This window comes from Pongo abelii, chromosome 6, assembly GCF_028885655.2.
Source record: "Pongo abelii isolate AG06213 chromosome 6, NHGRI_mPonAbe1-v2.0_pri, whole genome shotgun sequence".
In the NCBI taxonomy this organism is placed as follows: domain Eukaryota; kingdom Metazoa; phylum Chordata; class Mammalia; order Primates; family Hominidae; genus Pongo; species Pongo abelii.
The window spans coordinates 114,323,433-114,350,019 of NC_071991.2; the positions used below are offsets into that span (position 1 = coordinate 114,323,433).

General features: G+C 41.2%; 1 protein-coding gene across 22 annotated transcripts in view; it reads left to right on the top strand.

Moving 5' to 3' along the window:
• Nucleotides 1-25,800, top strand: part of ST7 (suppression of tumorigenicity 7) — a 274,827-nt gene extending 249,027 nt beyond the window's left edge. For 9 of the 22 annotated variants that reach the window (XM_024249374.3, XM_024249376.3, XM_063725595.1 and 6 more), the window contains 4 exons: nucleotides 5,505-5,655; nucleotides 14,771-14,863; nucleotides 17,603-17,742; nucleotides 25,456-25,800. In XM_024249374.3, the coding sequence (XP_024105142.1) occupies nucleotides 5,505-5,655; nucleotides 14,771-14,863; nucleotides 17,603-17,742; nucleotides 25,456-25,551 (480 nt within the window). In that variant the 3' untranslated portion in view covers nucleotides 25,552-25,800. Of the gene's footprint in view, nucleotides 1-5,504; nucleotides 5,656-14,770; nucleotides 14,864-17,602; nucleotides 17,743-18,549; nucleotides 19,603-20,500; nucleotides 20,996-25,455 lie in introns of those variants that run through there. The other 13 variants (XM_054559088.2, XM_063725596.1, XM_024249373.3 and 10 more) reach the window with 2 other exon arrangements.
• Nucleotides 25,801-26,587: the final 787 nt, after the last annotated feature.

Below are 26,587 nucleotides of genomic sequence, written 5' to 3' on the forward strand. Positions count from 1 at the left end.
CTATGTGAATGAATGCTTTACATATATTACATAATCTTCAAAAATTAAAACCAGCAATGTGTGTTTTTACTATTTCAGTTTTACAGAGGAGCAAACTGAGGTTCAAAGAAATTAAATAACATGTCCAGGGTCTTGTAGCTAAACAGTAGAGCCAGGATTCCAGTAAGTGATTCAAAGTGGCAGATGGTAGATGACAGGAGGTAAGGCAAGGAATCCTGGTGATGGCTACCTCATTCTCCATCACCGCATGATCTGAGTGAGCTATGGCTACTTGCAGTGTTTTTTTGTCCTGTGCCTGCTTTGTGTCTTACTGATTCCAGGGAGTAAGCAACATTGAAACTCAGACTATGTGGCGTCTCTCCCAAATAGCACTAGCTTTATTCTCGGAACTCTTTATTGATGTTTTAAAGACATCTTTTCTGGTCTTAGGCCATTTTATCAGAGCCAGTTGCACCAAAGCATTGTAGGCATGAAAAAAATTTGCTATCTCCAGTTATCTTTTGTTTGTATGTTTGTGTGTGTGTGTGGTTGTGTGTGTTTTTGATGCAAGTCTAGAAAATAGATTTGTATTACATATATACTTACATGCATGTACATACATATATAGAGAGAGAAAAATAAAAATACTTATTACAAGCCAGGCATGGTGGCATATGCCTTATAGTCCCAGTAACTTGGGAGGCTGAGGCAGGAGGATCGCTTGAGCCCAGGAGTTCAAGGCTGCAGTGAGCTATGGTTGCACCACTGCACTCCAGCCTGGACAACAGAGTGAGACCCCATCCCTTAAAAAATGCTTATTATAGAAAACTTGGAAAGCACAGAAAGAGTACAAAAGAAGTTAATCTCCCATTAAAATCAAATATTTAACCACCATGAACATTCCACCTGTGACTTTCCAATGGTTTTTAATGCCTACCTATACATTTTTATTGTCACAATAATTAATAATCTGCTATGTAAATTGTTAGGGTACATTGATTTTTTTCCATTTAGCAATGTATGATGAACATTTCCCTGTGCTAATACATATTATTTCACTACCTGGTTTTGGGAGCAACTTAATAGCCATCATTGACGGTGATATAAATTAATTTACCTGTTTTTTTTCACATTTTGTTTATTCCCATACTTTTGCTAATGATTTCATATGACTTATGCTATTGTTGATATTGAAAATCCCAAAAAAAAAAAGAGTTGTATGAGTTAATTCTTTGGTATTAACATTTATGTGAATGATAACTATGGGATCATTTTCATTCAAATTATTATAGAATTTTAAGATCTTAGCAAAAAGCACTTTAGCAGCCACCCCAGGTAGCCTCTAATAGGCCACATCTCTTCAGCAGTTTCCCTGACAGGTGAGCCAGTCTCCACTCAGAGACCTCCATGAGTAGGCACTGCTCACACCTAAAGACAACAGCTCTCTGCTTCTCTTCATATGCCCTGACTTTGGATGCTCCTGCAGTGGAGGCTGACACAAATAGATTTTGAGAAGTTGCTTCCGAAATTTTTAGAAGCACTGCACTTCAAGATCAGTGTGATTTTATCTGGGAAGGAAGTTAGAGGCAGGATGGCGGGCAAAATAGCACAGAACCAAGCCATTATTATAGATGGACAAAGCGTGTTCTCTGATTTGTGAGCTACAGTTATTCTAATTGATTTCTGCATACTTGTGGATAGGGATCTGCCCTCTTCCATTTATTTTTCTCTTGACAAGTAAGACGTGAAATGTTGTTCCATGCTTTTCTAATTTAAATGTTGCACATGTTGAGAACTGATCTTGCCAGCCATTTTAAGCCTGGCCAAAAACATAACACATTGTTGTTATTAGCCTTCATCGTTTTGTTAGGGCCAACGTTTTGTTTGGAATTATAAAGGAGTATAAATCTCTTTTATAGTCATAGCCGATTTCTGCCATAAGATAGAGAAGAGGAGAAGGCAGAGTTGTTTCTTTGATGTGTTGCTTTGGTTAGCCTCATAAGGCTGATTAGGCCAGGGATGTTCACTTTGAGAGACTTCTTGGGAAGTAAGATTTCAATGTAATTCAACTTAAAAAAAAATATTACCTTGATGTGCAAGGCTCTGTAGGAGGTGTGGGGAGGGGAAATTAAGATGCAGATGACAAGGTTCATGCTCTTGGGGGTCTTATGATTTAGCAGAGAAACAAGATACACAATAACTAATATAAGGTGGCATGTGAATAGTACACATACACAAAGATTAGAGAGAACTTAGAGGAGAAACAGCATTACCTCATGGCCTATGTTTGGGGCTGCGGATGATGTCCTTGAGGCCATATGCATCCCATTGAGCCTGCAGGCTGAGTAAGCCGTCTGTCTCACACACATGTACACTACTATTTTTCAAATGTATTATATGTAGATGCCTTGGTGGCCAACAATGCTTTTAGATTAATTTTTGTTTTATTACATTTATTGTAGCTTTTTGTCATATCGTATATTTTCAGTCAGTAGCTACTACCCTGATGATTCCTATCATGAACACCTTTGAAATTTTTTTATGTTAAAAATTGGTCCAGTTATCCAAAGATGAAAAACCATTGTCTACAGCAGTCAATGCTGTCCAAAAGACTTTTCTGTGATCATGGAAATATTCCCTGCATTGTCCAATACAGTAGTTATTAGCCACATGCAGCACCTGAGCACTTGAAATATGGCTAGTGAGATGGAGGAACTGAATTTTTAATTTTGTTTGGTTTTAACTAATTAAAATATAAATAACCACATGTGGTAGAAACTGTTGTATTGAACAGGGATGGCACATATCTATAATGTCCCTTTGTCAGGAATTTTCTGGACTCTTCCCCTCCCCTGCCAGGTTGACTTGCCCTGCCTGCTGCTAGTTTCTTTTCATTTTTTTTTTTTTTTAGGTGGAGTCTTGCTCTGTCACCCAGGCTGCAGTGCAGTGGTGCAATCTCGGCTCACTGCAACCTCTGCCTCCTGGGTTCAGGCAATTCTCTGCCTTAGCCTCCTGAACAGCTGGGATTGTAGGCACCCACCACCACGCCCAGCTAATTTTTGTATTTTTAGTAGAGACAGAGTTTCACCATCTTGGCCAGGCTGGTCTTGAACTCCTGACCTCATGATCCACCCGCCACGATCTCCCAAAGTGCTGGGATTACAGCCGTGAGCCACCACGCCCAGCCCTGCTAGTTTATTTTCTACCCACAGATGTGGGTGACTACCAGGCCCACTTCTTCTCAGGTGCCCCTATTCCTGAAGGTTCTTTAGGCTAAGAGAAGAGTTCTTTCATAGATGCTTAATGAAATGTGAAAGCCTTTTCTAATCATAGAAATGAAAAGAATGGTAGTTTACACTTTTCTTTCAGCCACCATCTGATTGTCAGGGGCTTTAAGAAGATTTCTGTATACCTGGGACACATGAGTTAGTTGTTTTCATATTTTATGTTTCAAATTTTATAAGCATGATCCTTCTTTAAAAATTGAGTGTTTGATAAATGTGGTGGCTATGAATAATTAGAAAGTCAGATCAAAATCTTATTCCAGGGCTCTCATTAGGCCAGAAATTTCCCTTCTTCTTTGTTTTTTTGATGATGATTATTGTGGATAACCAAATGCTCTTCCTTCTCCAACTTACTCTGGAACAATTGATACAGTTCATAACACTTTACAAGTTATTTATTTTTTTTCATGACTAGTAGCCTTGGGGTCCTTTAAGACTATCACTGGCAGTAGCAATGTACATTTTAATGGTTCCTATTAAGGTAATAAAATCACAAGAGGATAGCCAGGTAACTCCGAACATAAAATCCACCATAACATAAATATAATTATTTATATTATGGCTGATATTCATTATAAACATAGTGCAAATTAGATTGCTGGGTAATTCTCTATTCTTATTTTTCCGAGAAGATTTTTGTCTTGCACTGTTTTAAAACAAGACATTAGGAGAAAAGCAGTAGTTCATAGAATCCAAAAAGGCAGATGGCCAGAAAGTTCTTTTAGAACTCATGTTTGAGGAGTTCCACCAAAATAACAAACACCTCTCATGGACCAGCCTGGAAATGGGTCCCAGGTCTTTCTGTGGAGTGAGGCTTTCTATCCTACCTCCTCCCAAGTGTGACAACCATATCAGTGTCTCCTGCTGCTCTCTGGGTGTCTCTCTTTCACTTCCCTACTCTTCCTGCTTTGAGGCCAGAAGCTTGGAGGTTTCTTCAAATATCAGACCCAGAGGGAGGAAAGTTTCAGTTGCTGAGCCAAGATGCCTGCATGTGTTCTCCTGGCTCCTGCTGGGCCATACACCTCGACACCAACCGTGCCAATGGGAGAGGAAGCTTAAGGGCAACTGAGTGATGCCCAAAGGGTACAAATCCTCAACTAGATGGCAGGGAAACATTGATAGTTGTGCCATAGTCTCCATTCTGTATACCAGGACTCTTCTACCTTTCACTGTCTTTCATAAACTTCCACGGACAGAAAAATACATAGGCAATTATTTCTGATGCTAAAATTTTTGAACACCTTTTTTTAGCACTTGCTCTTGCTGTCCATATCCCTCTGTAGTCTACTAGTCTCCATTTTAAAGGAGATTGCATGGGCTGTTATGTTTGTCTTTGGTGGTGGTGGTGGGGTGGGTGTATATGTGGGTGTGTGTGTGTGTGTGTGTGTGTGTGTGTGTGTCAGGGATGGATCCAGGAGGGGAGAATGCCAGCCAGAAAAGAAAGGTTAACATTTGCAATTATAAAATAACCTTCAAAAATTGCTCCCTATCTATCCTATAGTAAAACAAAAGAATAAAAATGGAAATGTAGTCTTTCTCAGCCCCCAGGAAGTATATCCATTCTTGCCCTGTACTCCTACCCACTTTGTAGAAGATAGCAATGAAGAGGTGTACGCTGAGACCCCTATCCCCTTCCCCAACTCCCTAGTCTTTGGGAAAGGATCTGGGAGTGTCACAGTTTGGGGTCTATAATGCTCCCCTCCCTTGGGTCTTCCCATGCTCTGGCTGCCACCCTTCCTCCCTGTAGCACCTGAGCAGCTGTGGGTGGCTCTTTTCATAGGACAAGATTCTTCTCCTTGATACATGTGTATAGAAAAAAATAATGGACAGTGCTACTCAATCTCAAATCTTTCTAGTGCACTTGGTTTAGCCACATAACTTCTTAACCTTCACGTGTCTGTTTTATAAGGTTTCATTCTGCTTCCAAAATTATACCAAATTATCGTGTCTTCTACATTTTCCTTTATGCTGTTTGAGTCTTATGTATTTCTTTGATTAGAGTGTCTTAGCCTGAAAGCCTCTGATCTTCACTGTAGGAAACTAGTACAAGGCTAATCATCTGTCAGCAAACTTTGTATTGCTGGATGTTTTAGTAATTGCCTTCAAATGTAGTAATGAGGTTGCAGGTTTAATGAAATGCTTATAAGTGGTGGCTTTAGGGAAATCAACTGCTCTATTTTCAATACTGAATTCCAAATTACTTATGTATTAACACAACTGTGTCCTGCTTTTTTCTTTCAGTACCTACTAGAAATGAAAAGCTTAATCCTACCCCCAGAACATATCCTGAAGAGAGGAGACAGTGAAGCAATAGCATATGCATTCTTTCATCTTGCACACTGGAAGAGAGTGGAAGGGGCTTTGAATCTTTTGCATTGTACGTGGGAAGGCAGTAAGTAATTTTCTTTTTTTGAAACATTTTTAAGAGCATGAAAAGGTGCTAAAATGTTTTTGCACTGTTTATGATGAATAATGAAGATTTACATATGTACTGCTCTTGTGTTCTGTGATGGCCCATCTAAGCCAGTTAGTGACAGGTTCTCCCATCCCCCGGTGGTGGTGGGTATTCCTGTGGTGAGGCTGTTTCCACAGCTCAGAAAGGTAAGTTTATATTATAAATGGGGTGAACCCAGATGTTCTTCAAAGGGGCACCCTGTCACCCTGAAAACCCTGTTTGGAAACTTGGACAGCCCCACAGCATCATGGTGATCTTTGGCATTGGTTTAGGCTTCGTGCTGGACACTGATGACCACTTCTTGATGGCATTTCTGGGAGGGTTGGCTAAGAGCCACAGTTATCCTCCACTGGAACCAGACCGGCCATCCAAAAAGGTGTGGCAGTTATGCTTCAAACAAGGAACAGTGGCCATTGAACCCTAGTGTTTGCTAGGAGGTGTAGCATTCATGTATTAACAGATAAATGCTGGGTAGATGAATGTAGGGATAAATAAATCTGCGGGCTTGTTCTCCATAGACAGTATATTCCATGTAAGGAGAATAGGCTGTAATGGTGGGGGAGACATGCTCCCTGCATGTCATCTAATTGGGAAGAGGAACCAGCAGCACGTGGCAGCTGCCTGTTGATTTTTCAGAAGGGAGAGGTCTATGGGGTGGAGTGATCATGGTTAACATTATGAGTCAGATGAGATTTGAACCAAGCCTTGAAGAAGTAGGACAGTATTATAAGCAAGGACACCGTGTGAAGAAATGGTAAGTGGTGGGGCTGTTTGAGAGGATGTAAATTAAGGAAAAAAAGTCAAGACTATGAATTATTGGACAACATGTGCATTGACACTCTGCTAGCATTAAGTTTAGCAAAACAAGTACAATATAAAGCATGGGTTTCTTTTTCCACCCATGGGAAACTAAAACAATAGAGTCTTCTGACAGTTTTTTCCTAGCTCACCCTTACTCTGATCAACCTCACAAACAAGTGTCTTTTTAGTCCTTTCACTCTGTTTATCTTTACTGCTTCCATTTTCATTTTGATAATCTGCTCCTCCCTTTTCCGGCCCTTCCCTAACCCAGCAGGAGTCCAAGTTGGTGTAGGAAGGGAGGTTGGGGGAGCAAAATGGGATAGTGTAAAAATAAGCTAGAGGTGGGACTCAAAGTTGATTGAAAATTTTTGTTTAGTTTTGAAAATATTTCTTTAGCGAATTAGCAGTAGTTCTGCTTCTATAGATTACTATTTATAACTTGAAGGAGGATTTGATCAGTGCCTCTGCCCCTCCTCAGTAAGTGTAATAGCACACTCCAGGTGCCTGGGTGGCACCAGCAACTGTATTTAAATGGGTTAAGACGCACCACTCTCCACTCAGGGTGTGTGTGAGCATGGTCATGATTCCTTCTGGCTTGTGCTTCCTGTTGCATGTAAGATGTTCTATCAGAAAGGAACACAATACATGTTTATTTAAGCATGAGAAAGAGACAGAAAACCCAGCAGGGTTGAACGTGAGAGGCCTCACCTAGTGTCAGTTGTGGAGAAATTAAATGGACAAGTTGGCTTACCAAATATTTGTAGATTGGCATCTTGGAAATAATAATAGAAGCTCATCCATTGGGTCTTATAGAAAAGAAAGTTGCCTGTCCCATAGAAAGGACCCAAAAAAGGGGTGGGGCAAAGGGTGATAAAGACATGGTATCACCATAGAAAAATGGTATCACCATAGAAAAAATAAAAATCCTATGAAGAGTAACTGGAAACTCTCTTTGGAAATTAGTTATCCATGTGGTCAGGTAACAGTGGGGAGATGCTCTGATCAACTGGAAGGATAATGAGATTAAAAGAAACATGAAGTGAAACAGGGAGCTACAAAATCAAGCAGAATAGTTGTATGGGGATTTAATTTTCTCAAATTAAATTGGCAGAATGCTTTATTAGGATAAAAAGAGGGGGTGGGTTTTCAGGCATAACACAGTATGGGCAGGTACCTATAGGAAAGGAAAATTCTGCAGTTGATCCTTACAGATAAGCAGGAACCACTCTGGAGAAGTGTTTGTGAAAATCAGGTAACTGTGATCCCAGCCAAAGTCACTTACACTGCCATTCAGTTTTCACAGAGAGCCATAACATTCAATTTTAGAAAAGAGGAGTGTGGAAGTGCTTACTGTATGCTAAATGCTTGAGAATGCCATGAACCTTGAAGAGTGTTTGTTTAACTGGGTAATTTACAGAGGTTTTGCATTTACATCATTCACTCTTCCTGATAATATTCTGAGTTAGGCGGGACAGAGGTGGCTATCTCAATTTTTCAAGAGAGGAAACAGGTTCATTGAGATCGGTGTCTTGTTGAAGGTCCTGTGGCCACTGTTGGGAGCCAGGATGTAAACCCAAGTTCACTTTTCCTTCACTATACTGAACAACAGATTAAGAATACAAAGATCAGTCATCTCTGAAACATTTGTTTGGAAGCCCACAATTGAAATTTACATCACTACTTACAGCGTAGGGTGTATTTATTACACCTGATCTCTCTGTAGTGTTTAGAAAGTTAATCATCCTAGATAAAATTATATTTTGTTGTTTAATATTGACTTAAACATTTTAAATATCGAATGAGACCAATTTTATAAAAGAAATAACAGGTATGTATAAATAAATGAAAGAGACTGGAAGTAAATAAGCTGTTTTAAGTGATTACCACTCAGTTGTGGATTTTAAGTAATTTCTTTTTTCTTCATATTTCTGATTTTAAATGTTCAACAAGCATAAATATGTATATGTATATATACACATATGTATACACATATATTTAAAAAATAATATCTCATTACAGATGTTTTTGGTCTTTTAAAAAAACAAAGCTGTAAATATCATGCAATTTAGAAGAATGAATTACCCCTCCAAACCCAGACAATCTTATCCAGTCTTTTGACATTGCTTCTGGATCTGTGTTCATTATAAGTTAAATGGAGGTTCAGAGCTCTGGATTTTCCATCAGTTGACCTGGATTAGAATTCTGACTCAGCTACTTATAGTAGCATTTACTTAACGTTAGTAATTTTTAGAAACTGTGAAGCACTGATGATACTGAATGCCATACCCCACCCACCCCAGATTGGTGACTTCAGGGCAGTTGCCGCAGCTCCCTCTTAGGTCCACTGGCCATGCATAGGAAGCCTGTGCAGGAGCAAAGGAGGCTGCACTTCCACCAGTGTACCACTTGGTGGTGCCTTTTGACATCTCCAGCCTCATAGTTTAGGTTTTTCTCCTTTGAATCATTTTTATCTTCATTCTGAAATTTAAGACCATTCCCCAACTCCCTTCCAACTTCCCTTTTTCATTAGAAAGAAAATTCAGGGAAGAAGGTATCAGTACCTAATTTTACTGGGTTCCATGTTTAAAATGATTATTAGTAAATTTATTTTGGGAGATTTAAAACAAATTCTTAGTTTCTGTCAAAAGTATTACCTGGGAGTAGGGGTGGAGGTGTATTTTGTTTTGCTTTTTAATGAATTTGTTATGTTGGAACATTAGCCATCCTTAATTAGTGGAATTAAGTGAGTTTTCCACCAATCAAGCTGAAAAAAAACCTCCCATTTTTGATAAAACCCCCAAAGTCCAGCTGATGCATGGCAGAGATTGTTTGGGTTTGAAACATATGGTGATTAAAAAAACAAAACAAAAAACTGAATCCTCAACCACAAATACATCAGCATTTCAAAGGTTTCCAAAATGTTTGATTCATCACTGTCCCAGCCCCTGAAATTACACAATACGTTCCTCAAAGTCAAGGTAATTAAGAAAGGGCAAGAGTTTTAATTTACAAGATTTTATAATATGTTTCCAGTTCATTACATAGCTGCCACCTTATCTGAATCATATTTATTTGAAACACTGTTCTGGCGATCCTCACATACATGCACCACTGGAAGTATGAGTTGAACATAAAAAACATAGAAATGAAGGGTCTCGTTTGAACTGGGTCTTCTTCACTAGGGTACTACACCTATGGGGCCCTATTTTATTTATTAATTTTTTATTTTTGCTGGGGCCCTATTTTAAATGGCACATTTTCTGTTTTACCTGTATTAATACTGATGTGGCTTTATCTCCTTCCTATCTTGATCTTTTCAAGGCTGTGTTTTGGCTGTATTTATTTTAGAAAGCGGGGTCGCCTGCCGACCACAACTGTGAACTTTAATTTTCTAGTTCTGTATATCAGGAGGCTAGTCTGCCATGGGGTAAATCACTTAGCCTTTCTTTGTTTCCGTTTTTTTCTACTTGACCAAGTAAGACTCTTTATTTTCTTTTTAGAGATCCCCCCACCCCAAAGAATCCACTAAATAATGTATAAGATTTGAGGGTGGTGTTTTTTAGGGGAACTAAGTCAGAGTATTTCCTTTGAGAGGGGAAAATGGCCCATTGTTGAAGCATAGGATGAGATTCTGATTCTAATTTATTCTCTTTGAACCTAATGGCAAATGCTGCTCACTGTAAGATGTGGTTCTTAGGGCATTTCCTCTAACCAAACCTTTCCTCCATAAGGCTGGCACCTTTTGAACTACCAAAGAGAAATTCCACCACCCTCCCCCATAGATCCAAGGCTAAATTTTGTAATTTGGGAGAAAGCAATGATGGGCTAAAGTCGCTGGTCATAGCTAACTTACCCTAATAGCCAGACTCCAGATACCATATGATGGTTCCCCACCTACTGCCCAGTAGAACCAACTTGCTCCTTTCCTTTATTTGGTCTTGGTGAATGGCTATCATATGGGTCCACCTGAGTTTTTAAAAAGGAATATTCTGTCTCTTCTTGATTGTGCGTTTATTCATTCATTACTTTATTCAACAAACATTTATTGAGTCTCTCCTTTGTGCCAGGCATTGGGTTGAGGAGATCAAGATGAATAAGAATCTGAAATGCTTTGGGAGGAACATTTGTGTGTGTGTGTGTGTGTGTACAGTATATATAAGCAAAAAATATACACACCCCACATCAGATAGATAGTAGTGCTTGTATCCACACTATCTATCATGACAGTAGGAACTGAGTATTAGAGTGGTGAGGGTCACTAAGAAGTTAGTGAGTCTGCTGTAAGACCCTAGAATTTCAGAGTAGAACATCATTTAATCCAACTAAGGGAAAGTGTTTTTCCCAAGGCCACACAATTAGGTAGTGAAAGCATGTGGATCACAACCCAGCCTTTTGACTTTCGAATTTTCTTTATTGCTGCACCCAAATGCCTCACTAAAAACAGATGGCCTTCGTGGCTGGTTAGCTACATTGAACTTAAAAATAAGGACACGAAATTTGCAATTTGGTGATAATTTCCTGTTCTGTCACTTGCATTTCTAATTATTAACAAACAAGCAGAATTTTTACTTATAAACTAGAGTATGACCTGACAGAGAAAGTAGGAACTTTAGGTTTAATAGAGAGGGATATGGGGGAAAGAGAAACCCATTATTGAGCAGCCAGGCACTATATGTGGATGCCTTGACCTCTGCTGTTACACTTTGTTCCTTTACCAGCCTTTTGAAGCCTGTGGTATTCTCATTTTACAGATGAAGAGACAGGGACACAGATTAACGACCCACCCAAAGTCATACGCTAGTGAGCCTAGGCAGGTCCTGCTCATCCTTTAGATGCCACTTTGGCCGCTCCTCCATTATGTATACACAGCACCATGACTCCCTTGGAGGTGTTCATTACCGTGGGAACCTTTGCTCTTACTTTCATGATTGGATCCTGCTTCTGGCACTTGGTGGTGAGCTCCATGAGGGCAGGGGCAGTGTGTGCTGGGCTCACCTTTGTGTGCTTGTTACATAAGAAGCCACTCACCTTATGACAAGCAACTGATTATAAGAAGTAGAGCTGGGATTCAAACTCAGTTCCCTCTGTTACAAATAATCTGTATAAAATTATCTAAGATACTCTTAGATTGATTACATTCTATCCTTGCCTATCTAGTAGGTAGAATAAGAGGAGGTCATTAGAAGTCATTGGGAAAATCAGGAATTAACTTGTTCATGTATCCATCCTTTTGTCATTTCTTTGGTTCTATTTATTTTTCCCCCCAGTATCAATTGAGAATCTCTGATGGGAACAGCACTGATAGACTTGGAACCTAGAAAATGTGTCTGGTCAGGGATAGAAGAAGGCAGCACTGTGCCGCAGACTTGATTGTGAAGGCATGATCTGTTCTTTCACTAATTCTGTTTCATTTTGACCCTTCAGCAAATGCACAACCAAAATCAAGGTAGGGGAAGGGATGGCACACAGAAGAAAGTGCAGAAATATCATTTATATACCATGTATTCACTCTGAGTGGCCTAACTTTTTTGTTTTGTTTTTAACCCAATACATGTGTATTTTTAATTCCTCTGAAATTTGTGTTTTCTTAAGGATTTTTAGGTCTGTATTCATTCATAAAATAGATCTGTTCAAATGACCTTTTTCTATTCTTATTAGCACCACCAAATCAGTGTGTTTTTAATACTTAGATTCGCAAAATTTCTGGACATTTGGCAAAAGGCACAAGGCTGTCATGGAGCAGTTGCATGTCTTAGCAGTGAAAGGGACCAGGAGGTGGGAGGTGACGCTGGCAAGGCTTGTGCAGTGCCTCTCCCGGCCTCTCTCCGGACCTCCCCTGCTTATCTCACACTTGACTGGGCCCTGCACTGCAGGGTGGGTAAAGGATAGAATTGCAAGCAGAAATTGTGTTTGCTTTTGTTTAGTGAAGCCAAAAGCCTTAATATTATTTTATGAGCTCAATGCAAATGGCAACTGACATGAGAGAGATTTTAAGAGCACCATAAGCATCTTTATAATCATGGGGGTGGAGGGCAATCCGGGAAGAGGGTGTGGGTGGGTGGGTGGCTGTGTGTACACATGCACTCTTTTTAAAGTTGTATTGTGTCTCTAACCTCTCCAAAAAAGACCAGAACCAATTAGAAAAAGGAAAAGGCCAACTTGACGCACAAAATTCTGTATGCATGCCAAATATTGGAGTGAAAAACATGTAGCATTTGACTGAAAAGACACCAACCAACCATTAGATTTCTATGGTTGAACACTCTCAAGATCTTGCACTCCTGTATTTCATTTAAAAAATTACTCCCTGAAGTGCAAACTGACTTCAATTTTGAATAAAATTTAGCATTCAAATTTATAGCCACTTTGAAAACTGAGGGTTTATTTATATCATATGAACTTGAACAGATACTTAATTACAGCAACCCAGCAGCCCTTTGCACATGGAGAATCTGGATTTGAAAAAAAAAAAAAAACAAAAAACTTCCCACGTAGGTTTTTCCACATTTTTCAGATGCTTTTGTAGCAGCCATCATTTATGGGAAATGGCATTAAAATCCTGCCGTAATGTAGTTTAAGTTTAAATTCAGTGCTTCCCAGAAGAGATTTTAATGTATCCTATAAAGGCACTAAAAGGCTTATTTTTGTTTTTGTTTGTTTTTGTGGGGGGTGTTTTGTTCTCTTGAAAGTCTGATTCTAATGAGAGAGATGTTGGTTCCTTGGAATGATCTTTGTGTGTTAACAACCTGTGCAAAGAACTCCTCTCTTGCTTGTTCTAGCGGGCAAAAGTCATCTTTGTTTGCGTGCAAGAAAAGGTCTGATTGAACTAGGGTGAGCCTTTCATTTTAAGCAGAGTTAAAGTCTGGGGTGTTTTTAATGTTTTAATCTCTGTTTAAGAGGTTTCTGTTATGAGAGGAAAATTGATAACATTTTTACCTCAGCAAACTGCCAGCAAACTGGCTCTGCTCTAATCCCACATTTATAGTGATTTATATTCTCCGTGGCAATGTGCTGTAACCTCAGAGTGATACCACTGCGGTGTAGATTGACTGCATTCCAAATGCTGGAATCACATACATAATGTTTTTACTTTTAAATAATATTCAGACACCAGAATAAATACCATATGTGCACTGATGCTGGTTACAATGGAACCTTGTCATTTCTTGTGAGGGAGAACATTCTTTGTTTCTGATTCCTGTTTGAAATAAGTATGCAAAAGATAAATATGTACATTGACAGCATTTTGAGAAGGCTCTGGTAGTTACACAGCTGAGGATGTAGCTATGATTCCTTGAAATGTATCATTTAAAACTAAAAATATTGCTGCATGTTGCCACCATCCCTCACTAACATACATGAAGGCAAGGATTGTTATCTGACATTCCCAGAGTAGGGTAAGCTTTTATATTTTATATCTACAGCAGGCTGTAGTAAGAGGACATCTGTTGAAGAAAAATTACCTCCATGAGTACTGTTCATAGGAACAGTGAGACTAACATGCCGATGACATTGTAACAGGGAGAGTAACACACTTGATCATGGGAAAGGATGGATTGATTGGAAAGCCGTAATTCAGTGTGAGCCCTAATGTCATCTGATGCTGCAAAAGCAGAATTTAGGTGGCCTAACGTCATCAAAATACAGATAATTAATCTCTCCAGATCAGTTTTCCCACATGGTATTTAAGATTTAAACTTTTAATAAAGTTTAGAAACGCCTCCCGAGTTATACATTTTTAGATTTTTGTTTTTATTCATCTTGATTGGAATTCAAATCCACTTAAACAGTATTTTTTAAATCAACTCGGTAGAATGCCTTTCATATTTGTACATCTACACAAACTCCAACAAGTCGATCCACATTTGCTTCTTGGGGAAGCATTTTAATCTACGTTTGCATGATTACTATTTGTTTAGCCATATTGAATTAGTGCCCGTAACATTTTAATAATATTTAGTAGATGATGAAACCCTGGGCATTGATACTGATGGCTTCCCAACCCCTCTGCACCTCTGTCCCCACCCAGTTTTGTGAGGTTTGCCCAGAATATATAGTGTGAGATTAATGTGTGAGTAATACATCATAATTTATCTCTGACATTTCATCTGGCACATAGCTTGGTGGGGTAAGCCTTGCCTCCTTTGTAGAAGCGTTCCCTGTTATAAAAATGCTCAAACGCCCCTTTTTGCAGTTGGGAAGTTATGACACAAACATTGAACATCTCTGACATATTTTTTCTCCTTTTCAGCTTTTCGGATGATCCCTTATCCCTTGGAAAAGGGGCACCTATTTTATCCTTACCCAATCTGTACAGAAACAGCAGACCGAGAGCTGCTTCCGTGTAAGTCTCACCTCTCTTCAGCCAGTGAGGGTGTGTGGTGAAAGGTGGGGATTGGAAGAGGTGGGAATATCAATGTTTAGAATGCTCCTTGTATTTTATTACTTTTCTCCAAACCCCTGTCCTTGTTTGATAGCATATGTATTAAAGTGAATTATGTGAGTGGGTTTGGCTTCCTGTTCCTCCAAGTCTCTCCAAATTTATCAAAGGGAAAGATGCCAAAGGATTGAAATGTAGCTGAAGAAACCCTATGTACTGATTGGCCTGAGCACAGAGACCCCTGGTTTGGGCTGGTGTCTGCTAGGCTGGTCCATTGTGAGGGTTCTGCCTGGGCTCTTCAGCTGGACAGATGTGGTCTGCACAGACCGGGGTTTGAAGAGGAGCTGCTGACTGAGAGGGAGCTGCGCATGAGTCATGGGTGGGAGGCCAGCACCAGGAAGCTGGTACCATGGCCAGATGTGGAGTTGTGGGGCAGGGTGCTCTGTGGTGAGGCTGTGCTCTGGCCAGAGGGATTTCCCGTGAGCACCTCGTGGGTTGCATGTAGTGGCTTGGAGTACCATGTGCAGAGCACACATGTAGCCTCAGCACTGTATGAAAGCACACAAAAGAAAACCCTGCCCTCGACTACCTTACACTGCTAGCAGTCTAATGACCCACACCACATGTGGAAAATATTATTTTGCTTTGCTGTAATACAACATTGTTTTGACAATTCAGGCTAAATGGTTATTATCAAATCATACTATGTACAAGGATCATGTCAGGCTCTTCATGTGGCCCTGACTTAGGATATATTTTTATCCCTCAGATAATAAGCTACAAATTTTAGCTCTTCTCCCTTCTCTGTCCTCTCTCCTGCCATCTCTGCCCTTTCACCAGCCCCAGTTATATCAATATCTTATAGCTTTAACATATAAGTACTTTCCCCAGAGGAACAGTGTAACCGTAGAGCCCAGGGTGCATAGTAAATTTCCAAACACCAGCATCATCAAGCCAGTCATGAATTTCCAGCATGGTGGGATCTGGTGCAGAACTCAACGGCTGTCATCAGATTGAGGTAGCAGGAGGTGCTCACTTGCCTCCTTGCCAGCCAGACCCAGTGCGAGATTTGCTACTCAGGGAACTGGGAGATCCCCATGATGTGTTTCTCACCGTGATGTGTTTCTTGATTATGAAAAGAGTCTGGTGCCTCACACATTAGATTTGATTTCAGAAATCCTCACCATGGGCCCATAGTTTACCTTTTGACTCCCCCTTCAGGGAGATCCTTGTTAAGTTTCAGTTTTCTCGTAAGAAAGGCAGTTTTCTGAAAAGTACAGTGTTTTTAAATGTTTTAATCGAGTCCAATTAAGTTTCCATGGGGATAGATTAGTTATTAGAACAAGATTACAGTTCTTAAGAGAAACCTTATAGGGATAATCTTTATAAGCCTGAAACAGAAAATTATGGCTCACATTAATTGAATGCAGTGCTCCAAGTCTGGTCTCCCTCCAAAATCTTTTTTGGTTGGATGTTGAGGGTGAGGATATGAAGAAGGTAGGTTGTTTTAAGTGCTACCCATAATTTGCACATTAAAAGTATAATTATAGCCACACGAGGCCCTGAGTACACTTGCTCCATGTGTTTGAATCCCAGCAGGCTGACCTACCTGGACGTAGTAGGCATATTTGTCTGTATGGAGTTCCTCCTGGGTCCCCTTCACCCTCAGTATTCAGCCTTGTGGATTACTGTTGAGGACTCTGAGGAACAGGAGCTGAATGGTAGAGGAAAGGTCTCTAGCTCTTGTATTCCCTGAGGACCATGGAGCTCTCTGGTCCTCTTGGTTAAAGTGGGCTGTTTCTCACGTGCAGTTTCACAGCCTCTCCCCCAGCACCCCCAGCAGGTGGCTCTTTCTCCTCCTGCAGGCCAGCCCCATCAACCCAGGCAGTCTCTCAGGCAGCCTCATCATGAGCACAGAGAAGGAGGCGATTCTCTTGACCTTTGTACCACAGCTTTTTGGTTTTCCCAAATCCAATGTTTGAAATATAATATAAAAATTATAGAGGGCACTCTAAAGAGCACCAGCTTTTCTTGTTTTTTTGATGATTGTTGGAAGTGTATTTGTCATCAAGAGTCTCTTACAGTTGTGCCAGATAACCCTAGCAGCCTTGACCGTCCCTCCTTGCAGTTTGAATAGGCCTACATGTGAGGTCCTCACTGGATATCTATGAGGGTGGCACCCTCCACTGACACACTTAGAGGGTGCCAGGAAAAAATACAGGAGAAACTAGTAGCATCTCGTTATAATGATTTTTAAAATACAGTAAGGAAAAAATATAGACAGGACGCCTTTTTTCCCTGTATACTGGATTTTGGATTTTCCAGGTTTTGTACAATGAACACGTGTTTTGTAATTTGAGTAAAGCTTCATTGTTTTAGCTGTGTTTGCTTTTGAGAAAAAAATACTATACATTAGGCATAGGCGGTGCTCCTCTTCCCTCCCATGAAGGCGTGACACCCCCAAATTAGCCCCCTTCTGCCTCAACTTAGAGTGCTGAAGTCTGGAAGGAGAGTTGGAACCAGCAGATGGGCCTCCAAAGGCTGGGTCAGATGTTGGCTACAGTTTGTCAGGTGTGCTATTTTTTTATTTCCAATAGGCTTCCAACTCTTTCCCAAGCTCTGGAGTCAGTGCCGCCGTATAGACCTTCCCTGAAAATGCATTTTACTCCAGCCCTGATATTTCCCTTTTGGTCTTCTCCACAGCTTTCCATGAAGTCTCAGTTTACCCAAAGAAGGAGCTTCCCTTCTTCATTCTCTTTACTGCTGGATTATGTTCCTTCACAGCCATGCTGGCCCTCCTGACACATCAGTTCCCGGAACTTATGGGGGTCTTCGCAAAAGCTGTGAGTGTTTGCCTAGAGGGAGCCCTCGGGTAATGGACGGGGAAAGCCAAGGGAAGCAGTGTAAGAGAAACGGGGTTGCCTTGCAGAAATGGATACGAGCCTGCAAAGATCATTGCGCACCATTTAATTTTCATGATCATCAATGGAATCAAATCATCAATGGAATCTCATTAAGGGTCAAATGAGAAAGTGCAGGTTGTTACTGCATGCCTTGCCTCATTTCACAACAAATTCTCAGCAGTTTCCAAAAAATGCAGGAGGTCCAAAAGGATGGAATGATTTAGGAAATCCTAGCAAATGAAAAATGTGTGGGAAGTTACTTGGTTTTCTGTAAATTGAATGACATTATTTCTAATCATTGGATATTGTGGCTCTTTCCTTAGTGAAGGATGAGATTTATGTTTTCAAAGATGATTTAAATAATTTTTTTAATGGCTGCAAACCCTTGGCTTGTTTAAGGAATGAACAGAGGGTGTAAAGGGTTTATTAAGAAGTAAACTGAAATGACATTTAGAAATATGGAAATCCATTAAGAGTCTTTAAGGAGCTTGGGGAGAGGAGCTTTAATAAGAAAAGCCATCTGCATTGACAGCCAAGAACCATTGTTTCTTTGTTGAAAACTGACCATTTCAACCTGCACATGCAGTTGAGGATAAGTTTACTGATGTTGCCACAGATGAGTTTCAAACAGAAGGAATAAGGAAAACAGTATCAATTGTTTCCCTGGAACTCCATCCAGATTTCAAGGCGAGTGCAATCAGAAAGGATGATTTCTAACTTGGCTGGGTTGATTTAATCCCTTTCCAGATGATTGACATTTTCTGCTCGGCAGAGTTCAGGCACTGGAATTGCAAGAGTATTTTCATGCGTGTTGAAGATGAACTGGAAATCCCTCCAGCACCTCAATCTCAACATTTCCAAAACTGAACTCATCACCCCTCTTCCCCCACCACCAAAACTGCTCCTCCTCCTGTATTCCTGACCTCCGCCATCCACCCCGTTGCTCAAGCCGGAAACTCGGCAGCCCTTCCAAACTCTTCCCTCTCTCACTCTCCACATCCCATCTGTCTCGGCCTTCACAATCTGTCAGTTCTAACCTCCTAAGCAACTAGGCCTTCAGTAAATGTGATTCACATCTTCTTTCCCTCCTTTTCCCAAAGCATCCCTCTTAGTCTAGGTCCTTGTTGTTTCTTGCCTGAACTCCTGCCGTAGTCTTAACTGGTCTCCTTGCTTCCTGTCTTATCCTCCACCACTCTTTCTTTTATACTGACACAAGAATGATCTTTCTGAATTGCACATCTGAGCATGTCACTTCCCTGCTTAAATTTCTCTAGTGGATTCCCACTGACTTCAGGATTAAGTCCCAGTTGTTCAGCATGGCATCCAAGGCTCTTTATGATCTGGCCCTTGCTTACCTCTCAGCCTTAGCTCTCCCAACTCTTGCACAGTCACTGCTCTTCAGCCATAGTGGATCACTCACCATTGCCAGATGCACCAGGCTGTTGCACACCTCTGCGCCTTTGCACGTGCTGTTTGCTGTGCGTGGAATGCACTTTACTGTCACCACCCTGCTCATCCACTCTACTAATGCCTCTTCATTCTTTTATACTCAGCTTTCTTTAAAGTTCTTCTAAGCTGAGTTAGGTGTCTGTCCTTTATGATCCCGCAGTATTCCATGAATACGTATATTCTCACATTTATTGTACTGTATTATAATTGTTGAAAACTTGTCTGTCCCATTTAGAATGTGAGCTCCTTGAGAGCAGAATGGTGTCTTCCTTATCTCTGTATCCCTAAGGCTTTGCACAGTGCCTTGCCCATAGTAGGTTTTCAATAAATGATTATTAAATAAATAATAAATGGTAGTGGTCTCTGCAGAAAGAATCAATGGAAAAATCAGATACAGCTTAGCATTTTTTTTTCTTCTTATATACTTATAATCATAGCCTCTTAGAGATGAAAGGGACCTGAAGCAAATTGCCTTTAACAGCAACCCTGAGTGGAGGTCACCTAGACTCATCTTGAATACTTTCAGTGATGGGGCGCTCACATATTTATAAACATCAAAACCCATTTGATTATTGGATGACTCAGAACTTTTCCTTGTACTGTAAAAATCTGCCTCCCTTTGGTTTCCACTTATTCCTATTCTATATTGAGGATACACCAAATAGCCCTCCTTCCTCTTGCAAATTCTTAGGACAGCTCACTCATTCATGGCCACCTCTAACCAACTACCTGCTTTTTCCTCCCCAGGTAGAATATCTTACATTTCCTTAAGTCTTCTGTGCATGACATGATTTCTACACCCATTATCACCCATATTGCTGCCTTGGATGTTCCTTAGTTTATGGGCCTACAGTACTTGTTATTTTCTTCTAGTCCCTAGCCAATCTCTGAGTAAAAGTAGTTGCCAAAACTCTAAGTAGAGTGTGACTTAGTAAAATTTAAAATAACAATATATTTACATTAAACAATTATTGCTCTTTTATGTTTTCTGTTTTTCTGTTAAACATTTTTAGAGCATATTTGTAAAAATATGTCATTAGTCCAGTATTCTTCATTAAACTAACTGTAATAGCACTTGGTGGGAGTTTTGAATCAGTAGAGATTCCCAGCCTCCAGTCTATATATTCACCTGGCCGCACCACCAGAAATCCAAAATCTTGAGTATTAGCAGGAGGAATCTGTATTTTTCACAAAGCCCCCAGCATATTCTGAGGATGGAGATTGAGGGCATTCTCCTGTCTCCTTCCAGGGACGCTGCTTGGAAAGCTGACACTTCGAGCAGCCACTTGCAGCTGCATGGTGTGCCGTCAGAGCTGTTCAGGTGGAAGCTTTTCAGGAATCAGTGGTTTCCCTGGCTGTACCTTGGAATCATCGAAAAACTTAGAAGTTACTGAGGCCCGTCCCCACAACCCGAACTTTCTTGGTCTGGGGTCAGCATGGGCAACTCAGTTGTCAAGCGCTCCCCTGGTGATGCAGATGTACAACCAGTGTATTGAATGGAATGAATAATTGCCTGAGTCTGCTTTAACCAGCAAGGGGATTGGGAATGCAGAGGGAAGGATAGTGACTAGAATACACCTGGGTGTTCTCTAGGCCTGGCCATACAGCTCTGCTTCCAGAGTATCGGAGAGGGGTGTTCATTAAGGATGTGGGACAGGACTCAACTCGCCTCATTTCATATTTTCAAAGCTTTGGTTTTGAGTATAGCATCAAATGATTGAATAAAATATAAATCTGCCTTTAAGGTCCTCATATTTTCTGCTCTACCAAGGTGTGGTAGTTTGGTCAGCTCCCCACAGTTTTCAAATGTACTTTAGATAAGTTTGCATTTCAACTTCTATCTGGAGAATCACATTTATCTTGCCCTTCATTAAGGTCTAGCAGTTTCCAGAATGTCTGTAGAGACTGTGTGCGGAAGGAAGATGGATGGCCTGAATGAGACAAGCCCCTTCTCCCGCTGCCTCCTCGACCTGCCCCCAGAGTCTTCTCTGCATCTTCACCCTGGTCACTTCATCAGGCCCCTCCTGAAGCTCCCACCCCACACCCCACACCCCGCAGGTTATCGCAACTGCCCTAGAGGCTGCCTGCGACCATTTGCAGCTTGTGAAAGTGATTTTCTCAGCCCTTTGCTGAGATAATGTCCCTGGGACAATGACCTTTAGTAGATGCAGAGAGATTGCACTGCCACCCCCAGCTGCTGGCTTGGGAACTCTCCAGCGTGTTTACATGGTGACCATGATGTGCAGCCCATAAGGAAGCCCACAGGGAAGCTTGAACCACTGGGAAATAGTGGAAAGAGCAGCTTCCACTGGCATTTCCCCCTAATCTAATCTACCTCAGTGATTTAGGACTAACTCTTCCTAGAATGTTTAGTTACAAAGATAAGCTTGCACATATAAATACGTTATCATTCCAAACCCACCTCCTCACAGAATGTGGGAAGGTCAGGATTCTGACCCCTCTGTCTTTCCTTCTCTAGTCTCTCTCCTCCGAAACTGAGCCTTTGATTTCTGACTCTCATGTTCACTTATAGTCCTCGACCTCTTTGAAGCCTGATATTGATTACCGTGAAATGTCAATTGTCTGATTGCAGTAGGGCACCTGGAAGTTATTCAGATAAGCAGACACGTTTTGAATGTTAATGAAGCCTGTTGGGAGCCGTGACCTTCTAGGTGATGGTGTTCCAGGAAAAGGAAGATCAGGCAATTGAAGTGTCTGTCGTTCTCTTTTTTTACTAGTTCAGTTGCTTTTTCTCACCGCGAGACACTCATTGAATCCTGGGGCATTTTGATTAAAGATATGACCATGTATCTCTGCCCTCTGGACAGTTTTAGACATCGAGATACATAGGCTGTTCCAGGTTTTCTTGGTGTTGCTCATTCAGACTTAACTTTTCAGCAGTAAATTTCCCCCTAAGTCAAGTGAAAACTGCTGTTTCTCCTTGTATATTGGTTGGGTCTCCAACTAAAAAATATTGACTAATTTTCAAACATGTGCAGAAATACAACTGAGCATCCCAAGCAAGTCTGCACCTCCAGACATTTTTAAAAAATATCTCCTGATGGAGCTTTTATTTGGTTATGAAGTGAAAGGGCTTAGCAGCTTCAGACACCTCACTACATTGCCTGCTCCTTCCTTGCAGGTATGGGATGGAAGGCGTGCTGTGGGGGAAGGTGGCTTAGTAATGAAGGGAGCACATCTCAACTGGGGCTCGTGAGAGAGTAAATTAGGCTCTCTAGGAAAAAGTTCAAGGGAGTCTTTGTGAATTCTCCCAAGGATGGAACATTCTAGATAGGAGGGATAGAAGCAAATCATTCTATACGTTGGAAGCATTGGGGCTTCGTATTCTTGTGGAACCTTGTTGAGAAGCGCAGGTGTCATCCAGGAAAGAAGGGACCACTGTACTTTGCTGTGCAGCATGGGGAAAAGGGAGCATTTATGGACATCAAACAGGATGAAGCTTTCCTCTTGATTTTCAGAGGCTTCACTTTTGTGCTTTTTATCCAAGTCAGGTTAGTGCCCAAAACAAAGCAAACAAATAAAGACCTTTATTTTAAGCCAACATTGTAACATCTCCATTCATTCTGCAGCTCAAGGTGAGGCTCCCCGAGGTCCCCACATTTTAATGTGTGTGAATCACCCAGAGTACAGACTTTGAGCGATGCCTATTATCTAGCTGCGCTGACTCATGTTCAGCAGTTGCAACAGCTCCGTGGCTGCAATGGCTCAATATTCAGCAGTTCCTTCCCCACTCAACCACAACTTCAACAGTTCTAAGTTTGTTTTTGGCCAAGTCTTCAGGATATAACTTTGCCAGCAATATCACCTTGTTTATTAAGCCCTATCTTCCACTACCTGTCAGAATCTCTGGTTTATCCAGACCACTGTAACACTTTAACTCCTCTTTATGGAGTTGAGCATTATAGACAGATGCTGTGGTTTGTGGAGCCTTGGTGGTCTCTGATTATATATGTGTCTGTGTATGTAGATATACATATACGCAGACATATATAATTATGTATGTACACATATTATGTGTGTATTTCCTATCATGTTGGGTGAATGCAATCAGTAGACTTGCTCCATATTATCCTCTTATAACTAGGATTTTACAAATGCTTTCAGAGTAATTGGGCAGTAATTGCTTATTCCCAGGCCCATTGTCTCCCATGATGCCTTCCAACTGCATTCATGGGTGCTCCCAGTCCAGCTCTAAACTGAAAAAGATAGGCCATCTATTCCATAGGGTGGTTCTGTGCACTCAACAAAGGATAATTTCAGAAGATTATCAGAAACTGCCATGTACCTGGCACCCACTTGAGGACGGCACCGTCTCCTCTTTGCTCAAGCACTGACATGGCTGCCTGTTTCTTGACTGCAGATCCAACCTGACATGCAGGGCCCTCCCCAGTATCCTTCTAGCCACTTTTGAACTCTATTTCTTCTAACTGTCCTAGCTAAACTGAACCATTTACTACCTTCTGGTCATACTGTTGCTTTTCCATTTCTCTTCTGGCTATTTATTGAGCCTGGAGGGCCCACCTTGCTCCTATTTCTTCCTTTACCATCCTTACTCCATCTCTCTCTTTTGATATTCCAAGCATCCACTGGAGTCCATTTCACTTGCCTCTTTCTCAAAAGTATTCCTGCTCCTTTCAACAGAACGGATTCTCTCCTTTTTCCAATCCCAGTGCTTTGTTTGGGCCTCTATCCTGATTGCCATCACAGCCTATCTGGTTATTAGTTTGCTCTGTCCAGATCTTCGTGGCCCCCTCCATCGCTGGGCTTTGAGCTTCCTGACAGTGGGAGTTTAGTTTTGTCCTATACCCCTTTATATTTCACCCAGCACTTAATTGCCTTACTAAATAAATACATTTAATTGGTGTAAAACACAGATGGGAGAAGGATCCCAAATTTTATGCTGTCTTGATTTTGTATTATATGGATCTCGCATTTGATGATCTGGCTATAATGTGTTGCAGGCCTTCCCAGTGTGTGTTCTACCGGTCCAAAAACAAAACAAAACAACAGAACAGATTCTGGGTCAGCAAATTTGGGAAACTTGCCCACCATACCTCTTCTCGAAGACCCACAGTCCACAGAACATTTACCTAGTAAAGGAGTCAGATTTAACTTCATTAAATGTACTAAATTTTCTTGACCTCAGAACTATGATCCCCTCTGCATTATATACACACACGCCGCACTACACTTCTATGAGAAATTCTTGGTAGTGTAGATGGTGCTGTGTAATGGACAAGGGCTTAGGACTAAGGGCTCCACAGTACAAGAACCAGGTGTTGAACCCCAGTGAGACAATACCTGGGTTCTGAGCAGAGAGAGGGCAATGAAACCATCCCAACAACTCTCTCTTCCCTGACTGGGATAGGGCACCTCTTCTGCCAGATGCTGGATGGGGTGTGGAATGAAGCTGATTCTTCACAAGAACAGAATTAGAATGGATTTGAGAATATTTTAGTAAGTGTCTCATGTGAAGCACTTGGCTTTCTTAAAAGACACAGCTAATGAGCTTTATTCTCTACATGAAAAGCAGAAAGGAATTTAGTAACCAAATGAAAGAGTTCCCAGAGGTGCACTCAGAACAGCCCCTCTTAACAAGGATCTGTCCTCCATGGAATAGCCGGTTTGCCGCCTTCTCCCAGGGTCCCAGGCATGCTGCTAAACATGTGGCTCAGAAAGGAGCCCAGGCTGGTGTTTGGGAGGCAGTAGGATCGCAAAGAAATTCATGCACAACTTACTTGACCTGTAAAATTGCCATTTCCATTTAAAGTGAGCTCTACACCCAGCTAGATGAGCAGCTGGTCTAAGTTGTCACCATTTTTTAACTCTTGTGCCCACTTGCCACCAATCTGTCATTCCTGTTTGACAACACCAGTCATCTGCATGGCAGCTGGCAGATGCTAAAGACTAGCAGGAAGACCTCAGGACTGTGGGCCACCTGTCAGGGGAGTGAGGGGGCTGTCAGCTGACACTTCTCCCCCTTATCTAACAGTGCTGGGGCCAAGGACTGGAATGCAGGTTTGACCATCAGCTGATGTTTCCTGTAAACATAAAGATGAAATGGTCGCCTTTTGAGACTTTCGTAATGCAGAGACTTAAGCTGCAAGCGTGGGTGGAGAGGTTTGTTTTATAGCCTTGAACAAGGTTTCTGCTGACTTCTGTGTCTGTCTGGTTTCTTTGCAGTTCCTCAGCACTTTGTTTGCCCCCTTAAACTTTGTCATGGAGAAAGTGGAGAGCATCCTCCCATCCAGTCTGTGGCACCAGCTAACACGGATCTGAGAGAAGCCCCGTCCTCCACTCACCTCACCCACCGCTGCCACCGTCTCCTCCGTGCCAACTCCTTGTGGACCGCAAGAAAGCATGACTTTGAAAAAGGGAAGCCATTCCGAGATTTTAAAATGTACATGGACTATTCCATATTAAAAGCTGTTTTTGTTGTACAAAATTCACTGATGTTCAGTTCTATTTTATTTTGCCTTCAGAAAAGAAGAAGAAAGTCAAAAATAAAACTTTTGTGTATTGCAGCAATCATTTGTATCCTCCTGTGTCTTCCAACCCTAAAATTGTTGATGTCCCAAATAAACCTTTGGGTTTACCTTGAGTTTCCTGGGAACCTGGATCTGCTGAATGCCACATCATGGTTTCTGTGCTGATGGAACACATCTCAGCAGGCCCTGAGAACCCCTTATAGGCAGAGGCTTGGAAAATGGAATCTCTTGGGTTCAACAGGACCATCATTGTCAACCCCAAACTGTCCTTCTAGGCCAAATGCACAGAAAAAGCTCGCAAGAGGAATCACTGGAAGCGTGAATGAAGCAAAATGTGTGTGCCATGGCAGGTTGTTCCGGTTCAGAGACTCCACTTACTGAATAGTGTTCAACACTATAGTTCCAGGAATCATTTTGGATTTGTTTGAAAACTTCTTGTGAGAAAACTCCTGATAAGAAGCCGCAGACCCAACAGTCTGTGGTAGAACCTGACCAGTTTACCGTCATTGCCATTTTTAAAATGTTTTCTCATAAGGGTACTTTTAAATTTTTTATCATGTTTGCATTCCTGATGCTTCAGTGTGAGCATTCTTTGAGTATTTTAGTGATCTGAACCAAAGTGATCATTTGTCCTCACCACCTTTAAAAGCTTTCCGTATGATTCATATCTTGCTTAGCATCTGGCTTTACTTAAGTAAAAAAAAAAAAAAGAAAAGAAAAATAAATAAACTTGAATCCTCTATCTGAAGTGAAAAGTACCACTATTTAAAATCTCACTCCAGTGCCTAAAAACAAAGGGCCTGTCCTTTATGTAGCTTGTTTTTCCC